At 36.7% G+C, this 20,286-nt stretch overlaps 1 protein-coding gene across 4 annotated transcripts in view; it reads left to right on the top strand.

Annotated features, from left to right (window-relative positions):
- TBC1D12 (TBC1 domain family member 12) overlaps nucleotides 1-20,286 on the top strand; it is a 92,660-nt gene that overhangs the window by 70,013 nt on the left and 2,361 nt on the right. For 3 of the 4 annotated variants that reach the window (XM_056130449.1, XM_056130451.1, XM_056130452.1), the window contains exons 7-12: nucleotides 3,187-3,267; nucleotides 6,428-6,516; nucleotides 7,383-7,454; nucleotides 15,896-16,024; nucleotides 16,277-16,386; nucleotides 19,765-20,023. In XM_056130449.1, coding sequence (XP_055986424.1) covers nucleotides 3,187-3,267; nucleotides 6,428-6,516; nucleotides 7,383-7,454; nucleotides 15,896-16,024; nucleotides 16,277-16,386; nucleotides 19,765-20,023 — 740 coding nt within the window. The remainder of the gene's footprint in view (nucleotides 1-3,186; nucleotides 3,268-6,427; nucleotides 6,517-7,382; nucleotides 7,455-15,895; nucleotides 16,025-16,276; nucleotides 16,387-19,764; nucleotides 20,024-20,286) is intronic. The other variant, XM_056130450.1, reaches the window with a different exon arrangement.

Here is a 20,286-nt window from a genome sequence, read left to right on the forward strand (position 1 = left end):
ATATGAGATGTCAGGGATCAGGTAGATTTTCTTAGGTATTCTAAGAGACTGAGAAGGATTTGCAAGTAGACCGACCCTCTTTGAAGAGTTGGAAAAACTCACTAGTGAATTCGTGTGGGTGTGGGCTTTTATTTTTGTAGCAACTTTTTTTTTTCTTTTTGGTCACAGCCAGCAGTGCTCCGGGGTTACTCCTGGCTCTGCACTCAGGAATTACTCCTGGAGGTGCCTGGGGGACCATATAGGATGCTGGGTCGATGCTGGACCATATGGAACCTGGGTCGGCTGCAGTGCTCTAGCTCTAGCCCCTCTGTAGCAACTTTTGATTTTTGTACTAGTAATTGGTACATTCGGGTGTTCTATCTCCGAACTAATTCTTGGGAGGTTATAGGATTTTAAACATTTATCTGTTTCTTCTGTACTTTTGTGGTTTCCACTCTTAAGTTTTATTATTTCCTTCCTTATGCTTACTTTGGCTCAGTTTTTCTTTGTCTAATACATTAAGATACATAGTTAACACTTGCATAGCTCTGAACTTTTATGACATTTTTTGCTGTGTCTCATATGTTCTGGTAATTTGGGTCTTCGACTTAATTTGTTTTTAGGTTTACTCTCAGGTTTTTCAGTAGTAAAATGCTTAGTTTCCAAATATTTGCATTTTTCTTGGCTTTTTATGTTTTTTTTTTTTGTTGTTGTTGTTGTTGTTTAGGCAGAGGTCAGACCACACCCAGTAGTGTGACTACTTAGTAGCGGGGGGAATTGATCCTGGTGGTGCTCAGGGAATCATAAGATGTCATGAATTCAGGGCTACTGCATGCAAAATATTTGCCCTAACCTATGGAACTATCTCCTTGGCCCTCTGTTACATTCCTGTTGAAGCACATTTGCTTTTGGTAACCTTTACTTTCAGTGGTTTTGATAGCTTGACTATTTATTGTGCTTTTTTTTTTGTTTTTTTGTTTTTTTGTTTTTGGGGTAACACCTGGTGATGCACAGGGGTTACTTCTGGCTCATGCACTCAGGAATTACTCCTGGTGGTGCTCAGAGGACCATATGGGATACTGGGAATTGAACCTGGGTCAGCTACATGCGAGGCAAATGCCCTACCTGCTGTGCTATCGCTCTAGCCCCTATTTATTGTACTTTTTAAAAATCACATATATAACCATTAGAGAATAGTAAGAAAGAATAATCCTTCTAAAGTTAATGTAGTTCGATTGCACTGTATCAAGTTTATAAACTTGGGATTAACATTACTTAATCCTTAGTTCTAGAATTCTTAGTTTTGTTCATCTGTAAAATACAGTTAAGATTATTATCTTAAAGGAGTATATAAGTTTTTTTGATAATGTTTATAAAATTCTCATGAAAATAAAATATGCTGAGAGTATGCAGTATTGTATTCAGAAAATCAGACAGTGAAACATGCTTATCTGGATGTGTTCTCAGATCAAGTCCAAGATACATCTTTGATCAAGTCCAAGATACATCTATACGCAAGCCTGATATATCTTTAAATCTGCTTCAAGCTCTGCATTTGTAGACTCAGAATAAATGTTTGACCTGAGATGTTAAACATGGAACTGTACTGCAATAAAAGTCTGTTCTTACAGTTAAACTCTGTTAATCTTCCCTGGAGAGATGTTCATTGATGTTTTGAAATGCCTTACTACATTTTTTACTTGTAGATCTATTTTCTGGCTTTCGATTGTGATAGATTCGTTTCATAAGCCTTTCTGCCTTCAAGATTGTTTTAAAATTTGGGGAGATTAGCGAAGCTGGACCAGGTTGAGAATCCATTTGAAATAAAAAAGCGTGATCATAATTTGATACCTGATAACTGCAAACTAATTTTTAAAAATTTTAAATTATATCCACCTCTTCTACCAAGTTATTGATAGAGGTAGGCACAAATAATAGATTTTTTAAACTTTATTTCAGGGGACCTCCCAACAATGCCCAGTGACCTAAGGGCGACCCTGATTAAGACTTGGCTAACTGAACTGGGTGGTTCACTGCTACGGCCTGACAATACAGCATCTGAGGAAAGGAAATTTATTTTTCACTATATTCTGTTTGAATTAAACATGATAATGTGAAAGCAAAATTCAGACAAAAGTTATTTGAAACAAAGAATGTTCTCAGTTTTTTTTAGCAGTATATAAATGTTGGTGTTTAGATAGGAAATATTTTTGTTCTGGCTTTTGTCAATGAAACTGTTTTTGCACAATTCAAAAAGTAAAGAATCATAATTAGAGAATTAAAAAGATTTTAATGGTTATGGTTTAATGAGCTTTTTTTTTTCTTTTCTTTTTGTTTTTGGGTCACACCCAGTGATGCACAGGGGCTACTCCTGGTTTTGCACTCAGGAATTACTCCTGCTCAGGGGACCATATGGAATGCTGGGAGTCGAACCTGGGTCGGTCGCATGCAAGGCAAATGCCCTGCCCACTGTGCTGTCCCTCCAGCCCTGGGTTAATGAGCTCTTGCATGTAGAAACATGGAGTGATAGTTTCAAGAAACACTTGAACTCTTAATAAATTCAGGATAGAGGTTTCGGTTTGTAAAACCTCTGACTATATCTATGTGAAGTTAAAATAGCTTTGACTAGTTTAGGTAGCTTTACATAGCACTGTCAGGATAGAAAAAGCACTTTTCAAAAGAGAATAAAGCAAGAACTAGCATTTATTGATGGCATAAAGTATCAGGATATAAACTCTGTTGTTAAATCATCAGTAACCCCAAGAACAGGTATTATTTTCTCCACTTTACACATTAGGAAAACCATGTTTCAAAGCGCTCTTTCTTGAAGTGTTGCTAATACTTAAGCAGCAGGGCTGGACTTTGCATTGCTAATTCAAATTTGTCTGCCAAAAATGAATGTTTCTACTATTTCTCCCTTAACTGAAGTATTTCTTTCTGCCTCAAATATATATACTGTATTTATTTAGTTGACAACTCAGCAGTATTTTAATTTAGTAACTTACTGGTTGTATAAAGAATAGTTTTAGTAAAATCAAGGACCTCAATTTATCACATTTTGGATGTCTGCTTTGTAAGGGTGACCTGATCTATAATAGGATTTTCTTTTAATTTTTTTAGAGTAAAAGCTAAAATTTGTCAGTAGATTTCTTTACTATTATTTATTTATATTTTTTCTCCTTTCTTCCTCCTCTTTCCCCATCACAGAACTTTATGAAATCTTCCTCTCCAGAGCAAAAGAACGATGGAAAAGCTTCAGCGAAACAAGTTCTGAGACTGATACGGAAGGTATGATTTTTTTAAATAAAATTTTCATAATGAATTTCTCATTAGTTGAATATATGAGCAGGGCAAGCTCCCCGTGACGTATTCGATATGCCAAACACAGTAACAACAAAGTCTCCAATGGAGACGTTACTGGGCCCGCTCGAGCAAATCGACGAACAACGGGAGGGCCTTTACCTTTACCTTTAATAGTATGGTTGTTACCATGTGCAAGGAACTACAGTAATTGCTTTTATGTACATTAACTCCTTTAATGTTGATAACTTTTAAGGAGTTGCTATTGTCCTGGATCACATAAGAGGAATCTGACACTCAGAGTCATTGATTTATGAAGAGTGAAACTGTGATACAAATTTAGATTATTTGCCTCCAGAGTCCAGAATTTGATTACAACAGTAAGACTAATGGGGTTAGGTATTTTTAGGCCATCCCTTAAAATTAGATTCTCTTTACACCTCATTTGTGATCTCTCTCTCTGCTCTGTTCACTCACGAACACTTATGATTCTTATCATTCCTATGCGCTGTTAATTTTATTTACTCAGACACACCATTTTCTCTGCTACTCTCATCTTTTTTTTAAGCTAATTTTGGAGAAAACAGGAAAACATTTTTTCCTTTTATCATAGTTTATTAAATTTAGGTAAATTTATTCATCCATCTCTTGTCTTTGAATTTTGATAAGCTTTTTGTCAGTCTTAGAAAGCAAACTGTCATCTTACCCAGAATTAAAACTATAAAAAATGGACATTTCCAATAGAGAAATTTTATATACTTTATTGGGGGGTCACACCCAGTGGTGTTCAGGGTTTACTCCTGGCTCTGTGATCAGGGATCACTCCTGGCAGGGTTTTGGGTGACCACACAGAGTGCCAAGGAACCTGGGTTTTCTGTGTGCAAGGCATTCTCCCCACCCACTGTGCTGTTGCTCTGCCCTGAGAAATTGTGCTTATCTTAGTCTTTCAAAATTCTATTAAATCCCTTGCATACTCATTTTTTTCTGCCTTAGAAAAGTGAACCTAGTGTTCATTGGGAAAATGGACTAAACAGAGTTAGAAGAACTTGATTTTCTGAGGAGTTCATGTAATACCATTTTGAGGCCCTTTAGCTATGTCTCCTACTTGTGGGAACCAAAAGTACAAGGGAAATGAAGATGTGAGAAGTATTTTACTGGTAGGGTATCACCCTTTTCATCATTCTTTTAAAACTTTTATATAAAATATTGGAAGTTTAAGAATTAAAATGATAAGCATTTACTTCTGTGAGATCTTGTGACAAAACATCTCAGAAGTAAATCATTTAGGTAGTAAAAAAGTTGCATATTAGTACAATTAATTGAATTGCCTGAATATTTGTTATAATCAGTAGTATTCTCTTCAAATTTCTGATTTCTTATTTTCCAGATGGTTATAACTTGCTATTGTCATTTAACTATTTTTTTGCTATTATTTTTTCAAATATTAATTCTGCTCTATATCTCCTCATCTTATGGGAGTCCAATTACATGTATGCTTTTAGATAATTTAAGAGTGTCCTACAAGACTTATTTTTCAGATTGTTTCATTTCGTATTTCAATATTTATATTGATCTATAATAGTCAAGTTCACTAATTCCTTTCAATATCCAGCTATTAAGTCTTTCCAATTAGTCTTTCCTAACAAATATTTTACTTCGGAATTCTAAGATGACCACTGGTTCCTTTTATAGATTTTAATTCTCTGAGGAAATTCTTCACGTTTTCATCCCATAAATTTCCACCATCTATTCTTCTGATTTTTTTTTTTCAAACATCTAGCACTTAACAATCTTGTTTGATAATTCCAATACCTGGATCATTAGTAGGTCTGCTTTTGTTGACTGCTTTCCCCTTGATTATAAATCAGAATTTCCTACATCATTGCATGCCTAATATTTAAATCATTGTACATAAAAAGCTGATAAATTGAAGCGGATGTTTTATTGCAAAGGAAACATGTTTGGCAAATGTGTTATTCAATTAAGTTGGTAGTAGCTAGGTTGGGGCAAGGTTTAGAAAGACTTTAGGTGTTTATGTGGACTTTAGATATCTTGAATTTTATATAAACTTAATTTCATCTTGGGTTTTGAATTTCTTGATTGGAACACCTGTCCTATTTTGATTATAAGTTCCTTCAATGAACCACTCTCTCAGTGCCTATATGATTTAGGGTGAGTTTTGACTTGTATTCTAGCCTTGTGCATTACACTAGAGTTCAGCATGAGTCCCACTGAGGGGAAAACCCTATCTACTTTTTCTATTTTTATATTCCTATCACAATCTTATTTAGCATAGAAATCTGGTTTCTTTTCACCAAGCACAGAACTTTTGTCCATAGCAACATCAGTTCTGAGCCCTTACTCAGACTTGACAGATGTCACCCAAAAGAAATGGTCATTGGGTAACCAAGAATGGCCAGTGATATCTGTCATCTAGGATATAGAATAGGTTCTTTCCTTTCTGGGATTTAAAATTTCTAGACTTCTGTCAGTTTGCAACTCTGATGCTCTTTATTTTATTTATTTTATGAACATTAAGAGGTGCTCCAGGGACTGTGTAATTGCCGGTGATTGAGCTCTACCTGTTCTCTAATTCTTGAGCCTTCTTCCTGACTCTACCCCAGTGAATGTGTTTTTTGTTTTTTTTTTCTTTGTTTTTATTTTTAAACTATTTTTTGGGAGATTGTACACACCCAGTGGTGCTTGGATCCACTCCTGGTTGTGCTTAAGGGACCAAGCAGTGTCTGGGGATCAATTGATACCCAATGCTCTTACAAGCAAAACATTCACTCTATCCCTTTGAATTCTGTCCCCTGGCCTTCTCACGCCTTTTATAGAAATATGATATTTAATATATTTGTTTCTTCATTGAAACTGTGAAAGTGGTAATCTGCTCCTATCTTATATAAAACATTGAAGCAGAAGTCCTTCAACATGTAACACTGATAGATGTATAGATTTTTCTTCATAACATAGACCTTAAGATCCAAAAACAAACCCAAAAAAACAAGTTTCATTTCTCTTAAGATTTTTGGTTTTTTACCTTTTGACTTTATTTGAATAATTTATATGCTATGTGATCATACTATGCTTAAAAGATTGAACTTAGTATAGCAAAGTAATGATTTTATCTACCTGGTAAATGCAGGTGTGTCTGTTGCTGATCGAGAGGCCAGTCTGGAATTGATTAAATTGGACATATCTCGTACATTTCCATCTCTCTACATTTTTCAGAAGGTGAGGGTTTCTAACCAGTTTGTACCTACATTTTTTACTCTAAAGTCCAAAGGGACACTGTCAAAATAAATGGCTACTTTTTTTTTTTTTTGTGAAAGCTATAGTAATTGGGGGCTATACTAAAAGATGGATTACAGGAGAATTTTAAAGAAGTTTTTATTATTTTATTGATTAAATGCTTTTTGTTAATAGCATAGCATGTATTATATATTACCTCTAAGTGTAGTAGATAATGACTTTACGTTCTTTGTTTTATTTTTGTAAGATTACTGAATTTTAGCATTTTTATGTTATCAGCTGTTAAAATGTAAAGAACATTGTCTCAAATTAAAATTTTTTTTAGAATTACTATAGGAAGAAACTTGTGTAGAGGCTTTTATGATGTTGCTTATACGTTATAAGAGAAATTATGACATTCTATACACATTTTACATTTAACTAGTCTTTATATGTAGAATTTTTCTATTTAGATAAAATGTGAAAATTTTTTTACTGTTAAGATGAAAATTACTAAGAAATTTAATGTAGCTTTCTGAGGGTTTTTTAAAGCTGAAATTAGGTTCTATAAAATATAACAGTTGTATTTATTATTCAGAAGGCTTTAAAATTATTTCCAAACTCTTACATCCATCAAGAGAATAGTTTTTTGGGATTTTTAATTTTTTGAAGCAGATTTAAATATTTTTTATTACCACTTCAGAATATAAGTCTTAAAAATGTATCTTAAAAATACTTGAGTATTGTGACAATTACTGAATATTTTAAACTTAATATTTAGAAAAGTGTATAGCTTATTAATAGGTCACTGAGAAGTAACTTAGAGAAAATTATTTATGTAGTTTGATTTTTCATTTTTCTCTCCAAAGGGTGGTCCATATCATGATGTCTTACATAGTATCTTAGGGGCATATACATGTTACAGACCTGATGTTGGTTATGTAAGTATTTGGTTCAATCATTTTCTTTTTATATAAATATTTATCTATGTTCTTGTTTTCTTTCTTAATTCCTCCCCTCGTCCTATTCCCCTTGTTGCTATCACTGGCGCTGCACATACACCTGAATGTGGGGCTTGCAGATTTAGCTGAGGTACTTGCAAGAGTGATACAACAGGTTGAAGTGCTCATACACTGACTGCAGTGCTCACTGAAATTTGTACTCCCTTAGTTATGTTGTTTACACATGTGCTCATAAAGATAGTGTTCTTTAGTTTGGACATACACATTGCAATGTCTGGTTGTAGACTCACTAGGGGTCACTGTACACTCATGCACATGCTTGCCAGGAGTTGTACTACTTTGACTTTGATGCTCACACATCTTTTTAGTTGTGTTTTCACACTTGGTGCTTGTACATACTTGGCTGTGGTTGAAGCACTGGAAATTACAGACAGAAGAGTTGTAATGATTGCTTTCAGCGTATATGACCATAACAGACATTAAACTCATGATCATATTCTTGCAGCACATTCATTCTAAATCACTGAGTTATTCTTCTGGGCTCCTTTATCAGTATTCTTAACAAAGTAGTCTATGTTGTGTTAGCTCTCAAATATCTGTATCACTGTATCTTTTTTTCTCAGGCCTATTAGTTTAGCAGTCTTTCCATCTCTTTCAAGAAGCTTCCTAGACAGAGTGCCATCTTTCTGGAAGAGCCATGTATTATTGTAAACGTCTTCATTGCTCATGCTGTCAGCTCAGAAACTTGTAAACTTTCATTATTGCTTATGCCCCATTGTCCAGCTTCTTTCTTTCTCACCCTTTTCTTTATTTTTTTCACCCTTTTCTTGACTGTGTCTCTACGGACTAAATCTTTTATATTCAGGTAATCAAGGGAATGATAGGCAACTGTACAATTGTCCACAGTAAGGGAAAGATTTTTTCCCATTTACAGACTTTAAACCAATCAAATTTTAACCTTACCTCACAATATTAGAGATACCTGATAACTTTAGTTCCTGAGCTTTCCAGGTTTTGTGGCTGAGTTGTCTTGTAGCTCACTGACTTTCCTCTTTTAGTTTCCATATTCTTCATTATTGAGATTAACATTTCTAAAATTCTTTTTGTTTTGTTTCGTTTGGCCACATTTGGTAGTACTCGGGGCTTACTCCTTGCTCTGAGCTCAGGGATCACTCCTTGCAGGCTGGGGATCCACATTGGGATGCTGAGGATCGAACCTGGGTGAGCCATGTGCAAGGCAAATGCCCTACCTGCTGTGCTTTGGCCCCCAAATTTCTAAAATTCTATAAATGTTTTTTATCTACAACATTTATATCATTTTTCATTCTCTTTATTGTCCTAAGACAATTTTTTTTTGTTACTGCCATTTATTTGGGTTTTGGAGAGATCAGGAAAACACTGTTCATTTTGCCTTATTTAACTGGATATCATAAAGCCTTCATCTTCTCATCTTTGTCTTAAAATAGAAAGATTTGATAGAAACCTCACATTAAGTTTGCTTTCTGGTTCATCTTAGTCTGTTTTGTTACATTTTCTTCTGTACACTTGTTCTTTGGTTCAACAAATAATTATTGTGTGAATATTATATATGCTAGACATGTTTTTAGGCATTAGTAGTACCTCAATGAGCCTTAGAAAGATATCTCTTCTTCTGACACTTATAGTTTAAAAGAAGACACACAGTAAATAATAATAAGTAAATTATATGTTACATTATTAAAGTTATAAGTGAAATGGATGATTTATGTCATGGTAATGGAGGACAAGCCAAGTTTGCTGACAGGGAAGATATAGTATAAAAAAATATGAGCAAGTAATTCTTATGGAGAGAGTAAAATTTAAAGAATCTAAACTGTATTGCTCATGTATTCAATAAGTGAATCATAAAAATATTACATAACCCTTTTACATTTTGAGTTGACATCAATATTATTTTATCATATGACTAATAATAAATATTTAATCTTTTTTGGAGGAGTACTGCTATTTATTCAGCCACTGATTAGCTGATTGAATTGTGCATGAACTCCACCTTACTTTTTTTTTCACTTTTTATAATTTTGTTTAATGAATCACCGTGAGAACAGTTACAAAACTTTTGGGTCTAAGTCTCGGTCATACAATGAAACACCCATACCTTCACCAGTGCCCATTCTCCACCACCAAAAACCCTAGTATACCCCCATCCTACACCCTCCCCCTACCTGTGGGGCAGATGATTTCCACATTACTCTCTCTCTACTTTGATCACATTCAATATTTCGACATCAGACCCACCATTATTATTTGAGATTTTACCCCAACACTCAGATATGCTGAAAAGGTAACAATAGACAATTTGTGTTCTATTGCTGGTTATGAATAACATATAATGTCGCGTGGCTGCAGTAGGGCCATGTGATTTTGAAATTCCGAAATTTTAACACTTGAATTTGGAAGGATTACTGCCAAAAGCCACTGGGTTTTGAGATTTACTCCTGAGTCTCTGGGATCATGGCTGTTGAGCTGCTTGATCAGGAGCCAGAGAGGCTGTTCGTGGGCGATGACTTGTGGTCTCGTTGGGCTGGGGAGGACAGGCCTGGCTCCACCCCATCCCGTGAAGCCCAACAAGTTTCATCACTGTGGGCCCAAGCTTGACTGTCCAATGGTCTCTGGAGGATGGCGGCCACTGAGCCGCCAGGGAGAAACAGGCGGAGGGACAGCACCCTTTCCCCCCTGGGGTGGCCCAGCGACAGTAACCTACTGCAGGGTCCGGACATATTTCTGCCAAAAGCCGCTGGGTTTCGAGATTTATTTCTAAGTCTCTGGGATCAAGGCCTTTAAGCAGCTTGATCAGGAGCCAGAGAGGCCATTCATGGGCGATGACTTGGGGTCTCGTTGGGGAGGGGAGGACATAATTTTAGTACTTACTAAATACGATAGCACAGCGGTAGGTAGGGCATTTGCCTTGCGCGCAGCTAGCCCGGCCGAGCCGTGTTCAATTCCTCCGCCCCTCTCGGAGAGCCCCACAAGATACCAAGAGTATCTTGCCCACTCGGCAAAGCCTGGCAAGCTACCCATGACCCTGTGAAGTATTCAATATGCCAAACACAGTAACAAGTCTCACAATGGAGACGTTACTGGGTCGGCTCAAGCAAATCGATGAACAATGGGAAGACAGTGTTTGTTTGTTTTTTGCTTTTTGGGTCACACCCAGCAATGCACGGGGGTTACTCCTTGTTCATGCACTCAGGAATTACTCCTGGCTGTGCTCCGGGGACCATATGAGATGCTGGGAATCGAACCCAGGTCGGGCCACGTGCAAGGCAAATACCCTACTCTCTGTGGTATCACTCCAGCCCCAGTGTTTGTTTGTTTGTTTGACTAAATACTGACTCTGAAAAAAACAGTTCTAGGAGCTGGCGATGTAGCTCAACAGTAGAGCACAGGCCTTGATTGTTTAAGGGACTAGTATTTTCTACCCAAAACTGCAAACAAAAACCAAAAATCAAAACTTATGAAGTATGTCAAGAGAATTTAAAAACAATACTGTTTTATGTATGTTATTCATTTAATGAAGACTGAATAAGCTCATTAGTATTTTATACAATTTGCATATTTATTAACGCATTGACTTTATATTCTCATTGGCAAACCAGTCAGCCAAATAAGACTTACTTTATAATATTATATAAACTATTAAAATACATATTTTCTGATACTATTTGAAATAGGTTTTTTAACTGCTTTAATAAATAACATGTTTGAGTGGCGGAGGGAAGTTGACAATGGTGCAGGGATTGGTGTTGAATTATTGTATGCCTAAAACTCAACTATTACTAACTTTGTAAATCATGGTTCTTGAATAAAAAGGTTTTTAAAAATACATAAATAACATGTTTGAGCTATTGTAAATCAAAGAGACTTGTGGAGTTCATTATGTCTTGGAACATTTGATTAATGGTTCATGTTCAAGTTATATTTGAAAGAGCCAAAGTCATCATTCTATACTGCTATTTTATTCTTTTCCTCTTTTTCTTATTAGCAGAACTGGTAATTGAGTCAATTTACTGCTATATTTATTTATGTGACTCTTTTCATGGGTTCTGTATGTATTCTAGTGTGTCATGGGGACTGACCTAGGAGGTTGCTCAGTGGTTAGGGGGTGCATATTTCCCATTCTCTTGGACATAAGTTCAATTCTTGGCATCATATTGCTCCCCTTTAGCATTGGTGGGTATAGGACTGGCAAGTGTGGGCCTGGCGGCTTCTGAGTTTTGTCAGGTTGGCCCTAGTGGTTCCAGGCACTGCAGGGTCTAAGCTGCTCTGTGTCCTCATCCTTGGACCCTAATACTGAACTGCCTATTCTGCTGTCCAGATATTGCTAGGAGTGGCCTGTAAGCCCAGGGTCCCCTGAACACTCTTTGGGAGTCCCCTCAAAAGTGTTTTATTAAATTGAAAATTGTTAATACTCATCTCTGTTCTCCCACGTAATGAAATTCAGTCTTTTTTTTTTCCTTTTTTGCTTTTTGGGTCACACCTGGCGATGCACAGGGGTTACTCCTGGCTCTTCACTCAGGAGTTACTCCTGGTGGTGCTCAGGGGACCACATGGGATGCTGGGAATCGAACCTGGGTCAGGTGTGTGCAAGGCAAATGCCCTACCCTCTGTGCTATCTCTCCAGTCCCTTCAGTCAGTCATATTTTTAATTTCCATATATGACAGGAAGCAGAGGCTTTCCAGATTATTTAGAATTATTCCTTTGTTTCATGCTTAATGCTTCTGAGCATGGGCAGTTGATCATTTTAAGTTTTGTAATAGCTGAGACCAGTGATTATCATCTATTAAGAATATAATGTCAGTCTCAGGTTGATCTTGATATGGAAAGTAAATATGAAACTTGAGTATGGGATATAGGCATGTTTAAAAGAACGCATGAATATGCACAGTATTTACTCTTTGAAAGGTACATTGATTTCTAAGTTGTGCTTATTCTAGTTTAAAACTCATATAAATTGTTAGGTTATATTGATTTTTCACTATGAGGAAATGGTTATTGACTTGAATAAAACTCTTGAATCTTGAGTGTTACCTATTTGCAATGTAAAAGCTATAGTGCAAGTTTTTTCCTTTGAATAAAGAGGTAACTAGCATTTATTTTTGTTTTTACTGCATGAAAAGTGAACTAGGTCTTCACTATGATGAGGCCCTATGATAGGGCACTAAGGTAAGCAGATTATAAAACTGGAAGTGAAAAGACAAATTGAATTTCTCACTATTTCATGAGGAATCGGGCTTGAGTGATAGCACAGCGGTAGGGCATTTGCCTTGTGCACAGCCTGGCCTGGCCGAGCCAGGTTCGATTCCTCTGCCCCTCTCGGAGAGCCCGGCAAACTACTGAGAGTATCTCTCCCACATGGCAAAGCCTGGCAAGCTACCCGTGACATATTCGATGCCAAACACAGTAACAGCAAGTCTCACAATGGAGACGTTACTGGGCCCACTTGAGCAAATTGATGAACAATGGGAGGACAGTGCTACAGTACATGAGGAATCAGAAACTATAGATGAGAATTCCAGAAACTATAGATGAGAATTCTTTCATTATCTACAGTAAGAACTTGGTTAGCTATTTTAAAAAAATGTTTTTTAAATTGAATCATGAGATACATAATCACAAATTTATTCATGATTCGGTTTCAGTCATACAGTATTCCAACTTCCTTTCACCAATGTACATTGCCGCCATCTAGTATCCCCAGTTTCTCTCCCAACCTACATTTATTTTTCATCACAGCTCTTTTTCTCTATAGTGATCACACTAAAACCCTAAAATAAAGTTGCATATCTGCACAGGATAATTAAGAATGGGAAATTAGAGTAGATGATCCCCTTACATGTTCTTGCCACACCACAGAGACTTTAAGTGACAGAAAGTGGATGATTTACTCAGGCACTTTTACTAGGTAAATTTCATTTTGGCACACCTGGTGGTGCTTGAGGGCTACTCCAGCTCTCTGCCCAGGGCTGGTTCCCAGTGGTGCCTGACAAAACCACATGATGCTGGGGATAGAACCGAACCTCCTGGATGCATAAAGTTCTAAATCTTAAATTGAGTGGTCTCTATTGATTTTTAATTGTTTATGGCTTTTTTCACTTTTAACAACTTTAGACTTAGAGAAGTTGCAGTAGAGCTTATTTCCAAGATCATGTCAAGGTTATGTGCTATGTATTTGACATCATTATCTGTTTCAACAGTGACACTTCAAAAATCAACCATAATTGCTTACCAAAATGACCTTTTGGGTAGGGATGTCATTTTTCTCCCAGTATTTGTATGATCATTTTTCTTAAAATTAGATTTAGGTTTATATTTTTCATAGACATACTACATAAATGATGGGCTTGTTTCAGTGTCTCCTACTACAAATTGGTAATACAGAATATTCAGAAATATTATACTCTGAAGATACTTTAGAAATCACTTTTTTGGGGTTTGTTCCTGTTTGGGGACTTATAGCTGGCTATATTTAAGGCTTACTCCTAACAATTTTTGGAAGACATGCAGTTTCAAAGATCAAATGGGTCTGCTTCTAGCACCAAAACCCCTATACTATCTCTCTGACCTTTATTTTTTTTTAAATGAGGGTGTGAGGGCGGGGCTTGAAAGTACTCCTGGTTGTGCTGTTAGGGGTTTCTCCTAGCACTGTGTGTTGGAGTTGTTCCTGGTAGACTTAGGTGACCATTCTGTACTGGGGATTAAACCCAGGCCTCCTCTGTGCAAAGCATGTGCTTATCTTACTGACCTATCAGGTCCCTACAAAGATCCTCCTAGGATTACATTGGACCTAACCATGTAATCCAAAATAATCTCCCCACTGCTGTATCTTTTATCAAATCCAAAAAATCCCTTTTGGTGCATGTGGCAATATTCAAAGGTTCTGAAAATTATAATATTGGCAGCTTTGTGGGCAAATTATTCTGCCGTCACAGTCTCTGTCCCCATGGAATTCACACTTCTTAAAACCAAATTATAGAAAGTACTAAAAAGTTTTCTAAAAATGGATCTCAAAAGTACTCAATGGAAGCCTGAGTAGAAAGAGAATAAAGAACTAGTGAATTGTAATTTGCATCTTTAGTTATCCTGGTAAGACCAGTTTCAAGAGATTAAGTATTGAAGAGGGAATCCAGACTGAAGTATTATAAGAGTTTAAATCTAGTAGAGAAAGTAGAAATTCGTGATAATATGCAGCCCTTTTTGAAACATTTGGATGGGAAAAAGAGATAAAAGGTATTATTGTAAATATTCTTGGTGGTCTCTCAGTAAATGTTTCTACTAGAAGTAAGTTTTTGACAAACTCTTATCACAAGCAGATGCCTACATAGCAGATGCCTTATACTCATAGTCTTTGAATACTTTATAAATACTTTTTCAAAATTTTCTGATTATTTCTATTATAAATCATGTACTACAACTGGGCTCTTCCTCTATATGATTTTGCACGTATATATTTTCCATTTTGGAATGGTTTTTTCTTATTTTTTCCTTCTGCTTTTCCAGGAACCAAGTCTCATTATCTCAACTCATACGTCCTCTTCTTTCTTGGAATTTTAGCGGCACTTTTTATACTTTTTTTTTTTATACTTAGTTCCTTGCTTTCTGCATCAAAGAGATATGTTGTAACAATAAAAAGAAACAACTGATTTTTTTTGTTTGTTTGTTTTTTGGGTCACACCCGGGGATGCTCAGGGGTTACTCCTGGCTCATGCACTCAGGAATCACTCCTGGAGGTGCCTGGGGGACCATATGGGGTGCTGGGAATCGAACCTGTGTTGGCCTTGTTGGCTGCGTGCAAGGCAAACGCCCTACCCGCTGTGCTATCGCTCCAGCCCCACAACTGATTTTTTTAAAAGCTTACTGAATCATTTTGAATTACTAAGCTATTCATTTTGGGCATACAGTGTTCTGGCACCAATCCTTCACCAGTGTTCAGTTCTGTCTACCCCACTTCCTGCCTTGTGGAGTTGCTTTATCCCCCAACCCTCCTTTAGGCTCTGTGAGACAAACACCTGACTTTGAAGAAATTTTTTGCTTTTTTACTCTGAGAGACTTCAGATAGAGAAAATGCAAACTAGGTTGAACACCAAACTGGGTTTCCTTAGTAAAAAGCAATCCTTTTTCATTTTTCTAAAATTTTCCCTATTATTTTTTGCTATTTGGTATCTTTGGTCCTCCTTCCAAGGATGAACCGTGTTAACATCGCACCACTTGAAATGTAAAATTAAGGAGACTTCATAATTACCTTTGCTTGGAAATACAAAGAAATCTTGGTTAATTTTACCTTGAAATATCACTTGGTAATTTTTCAGAAACATAACTAAAATATAACTATAGAATTATTATTGTAAACTCATTACGATGAATTTTTTTCCCTTTGTAGGTACAAGGGATGTCTTTCATTGCAGCAGTACTCATTCTAAATTTAGAAGAGGCAGATGCCTTCATTGCATTTGCAAATCTCCTGAATAAGCCATGCCAGTTGGCCTTTTTTCGTGTGGATCACAGCATGGTATGGACATTTGGATTGTATCATGTTTTCCTTTGCTATTGGTCTCTGCAGTCTGATTGCCCTTTTAGAGTGGAAAGCAAAATTAGTCTAAACTAATCTGATGTAAAGTAAATTTGGGAGTGTATTATAGTTTTATGTTTGCTTGATTAAAAGACTCAGATAATGAAATAAAATTTTGTTAATTTATGATTTAATAGTTTAACTGTCTTAGTGTATACACTCTACTAATTTTGTTGTTTTTTCTGTCTTTAGATGTTGAAATACTTTGCAACATTTGAAATATTTTTTGAAGAAAACCTCTCCAAACTATTTCTTCATTTCAAATCTTACAGTCTTACACCAGATATATACCTAATAGATTGGTAAGTCATAACTTAGGTAAAATATATTAAAAGGAAGCAAAGTATAATTATGTTTTAGGACATCATAAAAGCTTGGCATTATACAAAAGGAAAACCTTCATTTCAAATAGAAAAATTTCTGCAGTGATGCATTTAAATGAATTTGGGATTGAAATCAGAATCCCTCAGTTTTTGCTTTAGGAGTTTTTGTTCTTAAGTAGGCTGGGTAGTGTACTGAACAGTGCTCAGGGGGGCCAGTGGCCATTCTTGGTGATACTGAACCATGGCTAGGGGCCGTGATACAGTGCTGCTTGAGTCCAGCTCTGCGTTCTTCCAGGTCACACCCAGAAGTCCTCAGGCTGCAATGTGGTACTGGAGGTTAAATTCCTTCCCTCCTACCCCCCCACCCCTGAACTATATCTCCCTAGTTCCTGTATTTTATTTTCTTTAAAATGTGGACTAGTAATATCTGTATCTTGAGCTGTAATGAGGGTGTCTTAATGTTTATCATCTCAATGTCTAGCGCATATTTTAGCTCTCATTTCTGAAAGATTCGCTTTTCCTTTTTTCTTCCGTGTGTGTGTGTGTGTGTGTGTGTGTGTATGTGTGTGTGTGTGTTGGAGTGTTTGGTGGTGGTGATTGGGCCACACCTAGTAGTACTCTGGATGATTTCTGCCTTGCTCAGGAGTCATTCCCTACAGTGCTCTGGGGACCACGTTGTTCTGGAATCTAACTGAGGTCAGTTGCATGAAAGGCAAGACCTTAACCCTGCACTATTTCGCCTGTTTCCCTTTGTTACTCTTAATTTATGATAGTTATGATAACTTCTTTACCAAGGACTTCCTGCATTCCCACCCCCCCAAGACTTAATCTAGTTTTCTGACAAAGGAATGATGCTTATTTGTTTTTGGTTTGGAGGCCACATATGACAGTGCCCAGGCTTATTCCTGACTCTCCTGGCAGTACTTGGAGGACTATATGAGGATCAAACCCAGGTTTACTGTGTGCAAGGAAAGTTCCCTGTCTGCTGTACTATCTCTTTGGCCCCAGGAATGATGCTTTTTTTTTTAATTTATTTTTGGTTTGGGGACACCACCTGGCAGTACTCAGAGCTTACTTCTGGCTCTGCACTCAGTTATCACTCCTGGAGGGCTTGGGGCCAGAACTATCCTATCACTCCAGCCCCAACGACACCTTAAGTGCTTATATATGAGTAATTGCTAGCTGGTTATAGATTGAGGGTATGTGAATTTTCCAGAGAGATGTTGCAGCTGAATTGTTAAGAATACATATGAATTATTTAAACCTGACATCCTGATCATTTAAAATCAGTGGGTTTCATGTAAATGATTTGAATTTCAATAAGGAAAAATAAATTATGACGGTCACAGAGCTAACAGAATGGGCAGGGGGCTTGCTTTGCACAGTTTACCAAGGTTCAATCCCTGGCACCCCATATGGGCCCTTGAGTACTCCAGGAGTAAACCCTGACTACTGTTAGGTATCGTTCAAACACCAAAAAAATTTAAAAATTAAAAAAATATGGCATTGGTCATATAGAAGATCTTTCTGGTTGTTTGGACTTTCTTCTTTAGACTTCTGACATAACATAACACAGTTATTTTAGAATTTATTTTCTTTATTTCCTCTAGGAACATTAAAGGCAAGACCACAGGGGAGAAGAAGGGTTTTGTATCATGAAACTCAGAGAATTAAAATCAAAACTAATTCTATAAAGAAGGGGCAGAAGTAAACTTCAGCTGTCAGTATTGATGAATGTAAACATTAGATAAATCAGGATCACAACTGACAGAGGTAGCAAGATGGAACTAATAATGAGAACAGTATTAGAAACTGCCAAAGTACATGGCTCATTTGGAGTGCTGAGTTAGTTTTCTCTGTATTATCCTCAGATTTCATCATCAAGCATAGTCTGTAGAAAAAGAACGTGTACTTTCTTTGCAAAGGTAACTTCAAGAGAAGTTTGCCAGCACAGTCACCTTACTTTCCTAGCCAGAATGTCACTGTATAGCTCTAGTAGGTAAAGAGTTACAGGGTCAGATATAATCAGAAAAACATTTGTCAGTCTTTTTTTTTTTAATGAAAAAAGTTGGAGTTAGGGCTTGTTTAGGGAACCTTACAGTGTCCTGGATCAAATCATGGTTGACCACATGCAAAGCAAGTACTTTTACCCCGGTACTATTTCTCTTGACCCTTTGTGATTCTTTTGGAGTATACATGTGCCGTTCACTAAACAGTAAAGTAGAAAAAAGGAGTACATGATTATGGAGAGAAAGTGTGAACCTAGACTTAAAGATTTGTATTTATGTTACCAACAAATGATGCTTAGATTCTTTATTATATTCTTTATTGAGCTTTCCATATACATCGGACACTATACAGCTTTGCATTTATTAACTTCATTTTCAAAGCTATCATAAGGGTTTGGTTATAGTTTTACCTTTCATTTACTAATAAAAGGCCACTGCAGTGATAAAGATCTTGTTTAATGTACAATTAAAATTTAATTTTTGCTCGATTTGCTCGAGCGGGCCCAGTAACGTCTCCATTGGAGACTTTGTTGTTACTGTGTTTGGCATATCGAATACTCTCGGTAGCTTGCCGGGCTCTCCGAGAGGGGCGGAGGAATCGAACTCGGGTCGGCCATGTTGGCCGCTTGTAAGGCGAATGCCCTACCGCTGTGCTAAAATTTAATGTAAATATAAAATTCAAACTCAGGTATTCAGGTTTCAGATCCTTAATTTTAGCCAGTATGTTAGTCTGCTACTGTAGTTTGTATTGGATCGTATCTCTAAGGAAGATGGTAGATTAACTTAATTTTTTTACTTAATACTTTTGTTTCCTATCAGTCAGTTTCTTTCAGGGAAGAAACCATATCTTTTTTAAAAATTTGTTTTGAGAGGGGCTGGAGCGATAGCACAGCGGGTAGGGCGTTTGCCTTGCATGCAGCCAACATAGCCGACCCAGGTTCGATTCCCAGCATCCCATATGGTCCCCTGAGCACCGCCAGGAGTGATTCCTGAGTGCATGAGCCAGGAGTAACCCCTGAGCATCGCCGGGTGTGACCCCCCCAAAAAAAATTTGTTTTGAGGCCACAGCTGGCAACACTCAGGCTTACATTACATTACTCCAGGCTTACATTCAGGAATCACTCCTAGTGGTGCATGGAAGACCATATGGATGCTGGGGATTAAACCCGGATCAGCTGTGTGTGTAAGGCAAACTACCCTACCCTTAGAACTATCACTCTGGCACCCAAAAGCCATACCTTACCTTGTCTTTTTATCTCTTGTTAAGCAGTGTTCCTTTTATATAAAAGTGCTTAATGAGTGAATACATTAATAAAAATTTTCAATACCCTTCCCCCTTGTCTTTTAGGATCTTTACACTCTATAGCAAATCACTACCATTGGATCTGGCCTGTCGTGTTTGGGATGTATTTTGCAGAGATGGGGAGGAATTTTTATTTAGGACTGGATTAGGAATCCTTCGGTTATATGAAGATATTCTCCTACAGATGGACTTTATTCATATAGCACAGTTTTTAACTAAATTGCCAGAAGATATTACATCAGAAAAGTTGTTCAACTGTATTGCAGCCATTCAGATGCAGAATAGCACCAAAAAATGGACTCAGGTATAATGACATCTTTATGCCTTTAATTTTAATTTGACTTAAAACATTTCCAAATGTTAATAACTAAATTAATTTTAATAATTAAATTTTCAAAACTTAATTCATTTTGACTTTGAAACAGCAATAGTTTCAAAGCCTATTACTTCTCTTTTACCTTTTGAAACCTTGAAGTCTAATAATTCTGAATTTAGTGAAGTATGGCCTACGATAGTCATAGATAGTTCGAGCAATTAAATAATTACTTCGGTGTTTTAAATGCAATT

This window comes from Sorex fumeus, unplaced genomic scaffold (genome assembly GCF_029834395.1).
Source record: "Sorex fumeus unplaced genomic scaffold, SorFum_2.1 ptg000078l, whole genome shotgun sequence".
Taxonomy (NCBI): Eukaryota; Metazoa; Chordata; class Mammalia; order Eulipotyphla; family Soricidae; genus Sorex; species Sorex fumeus.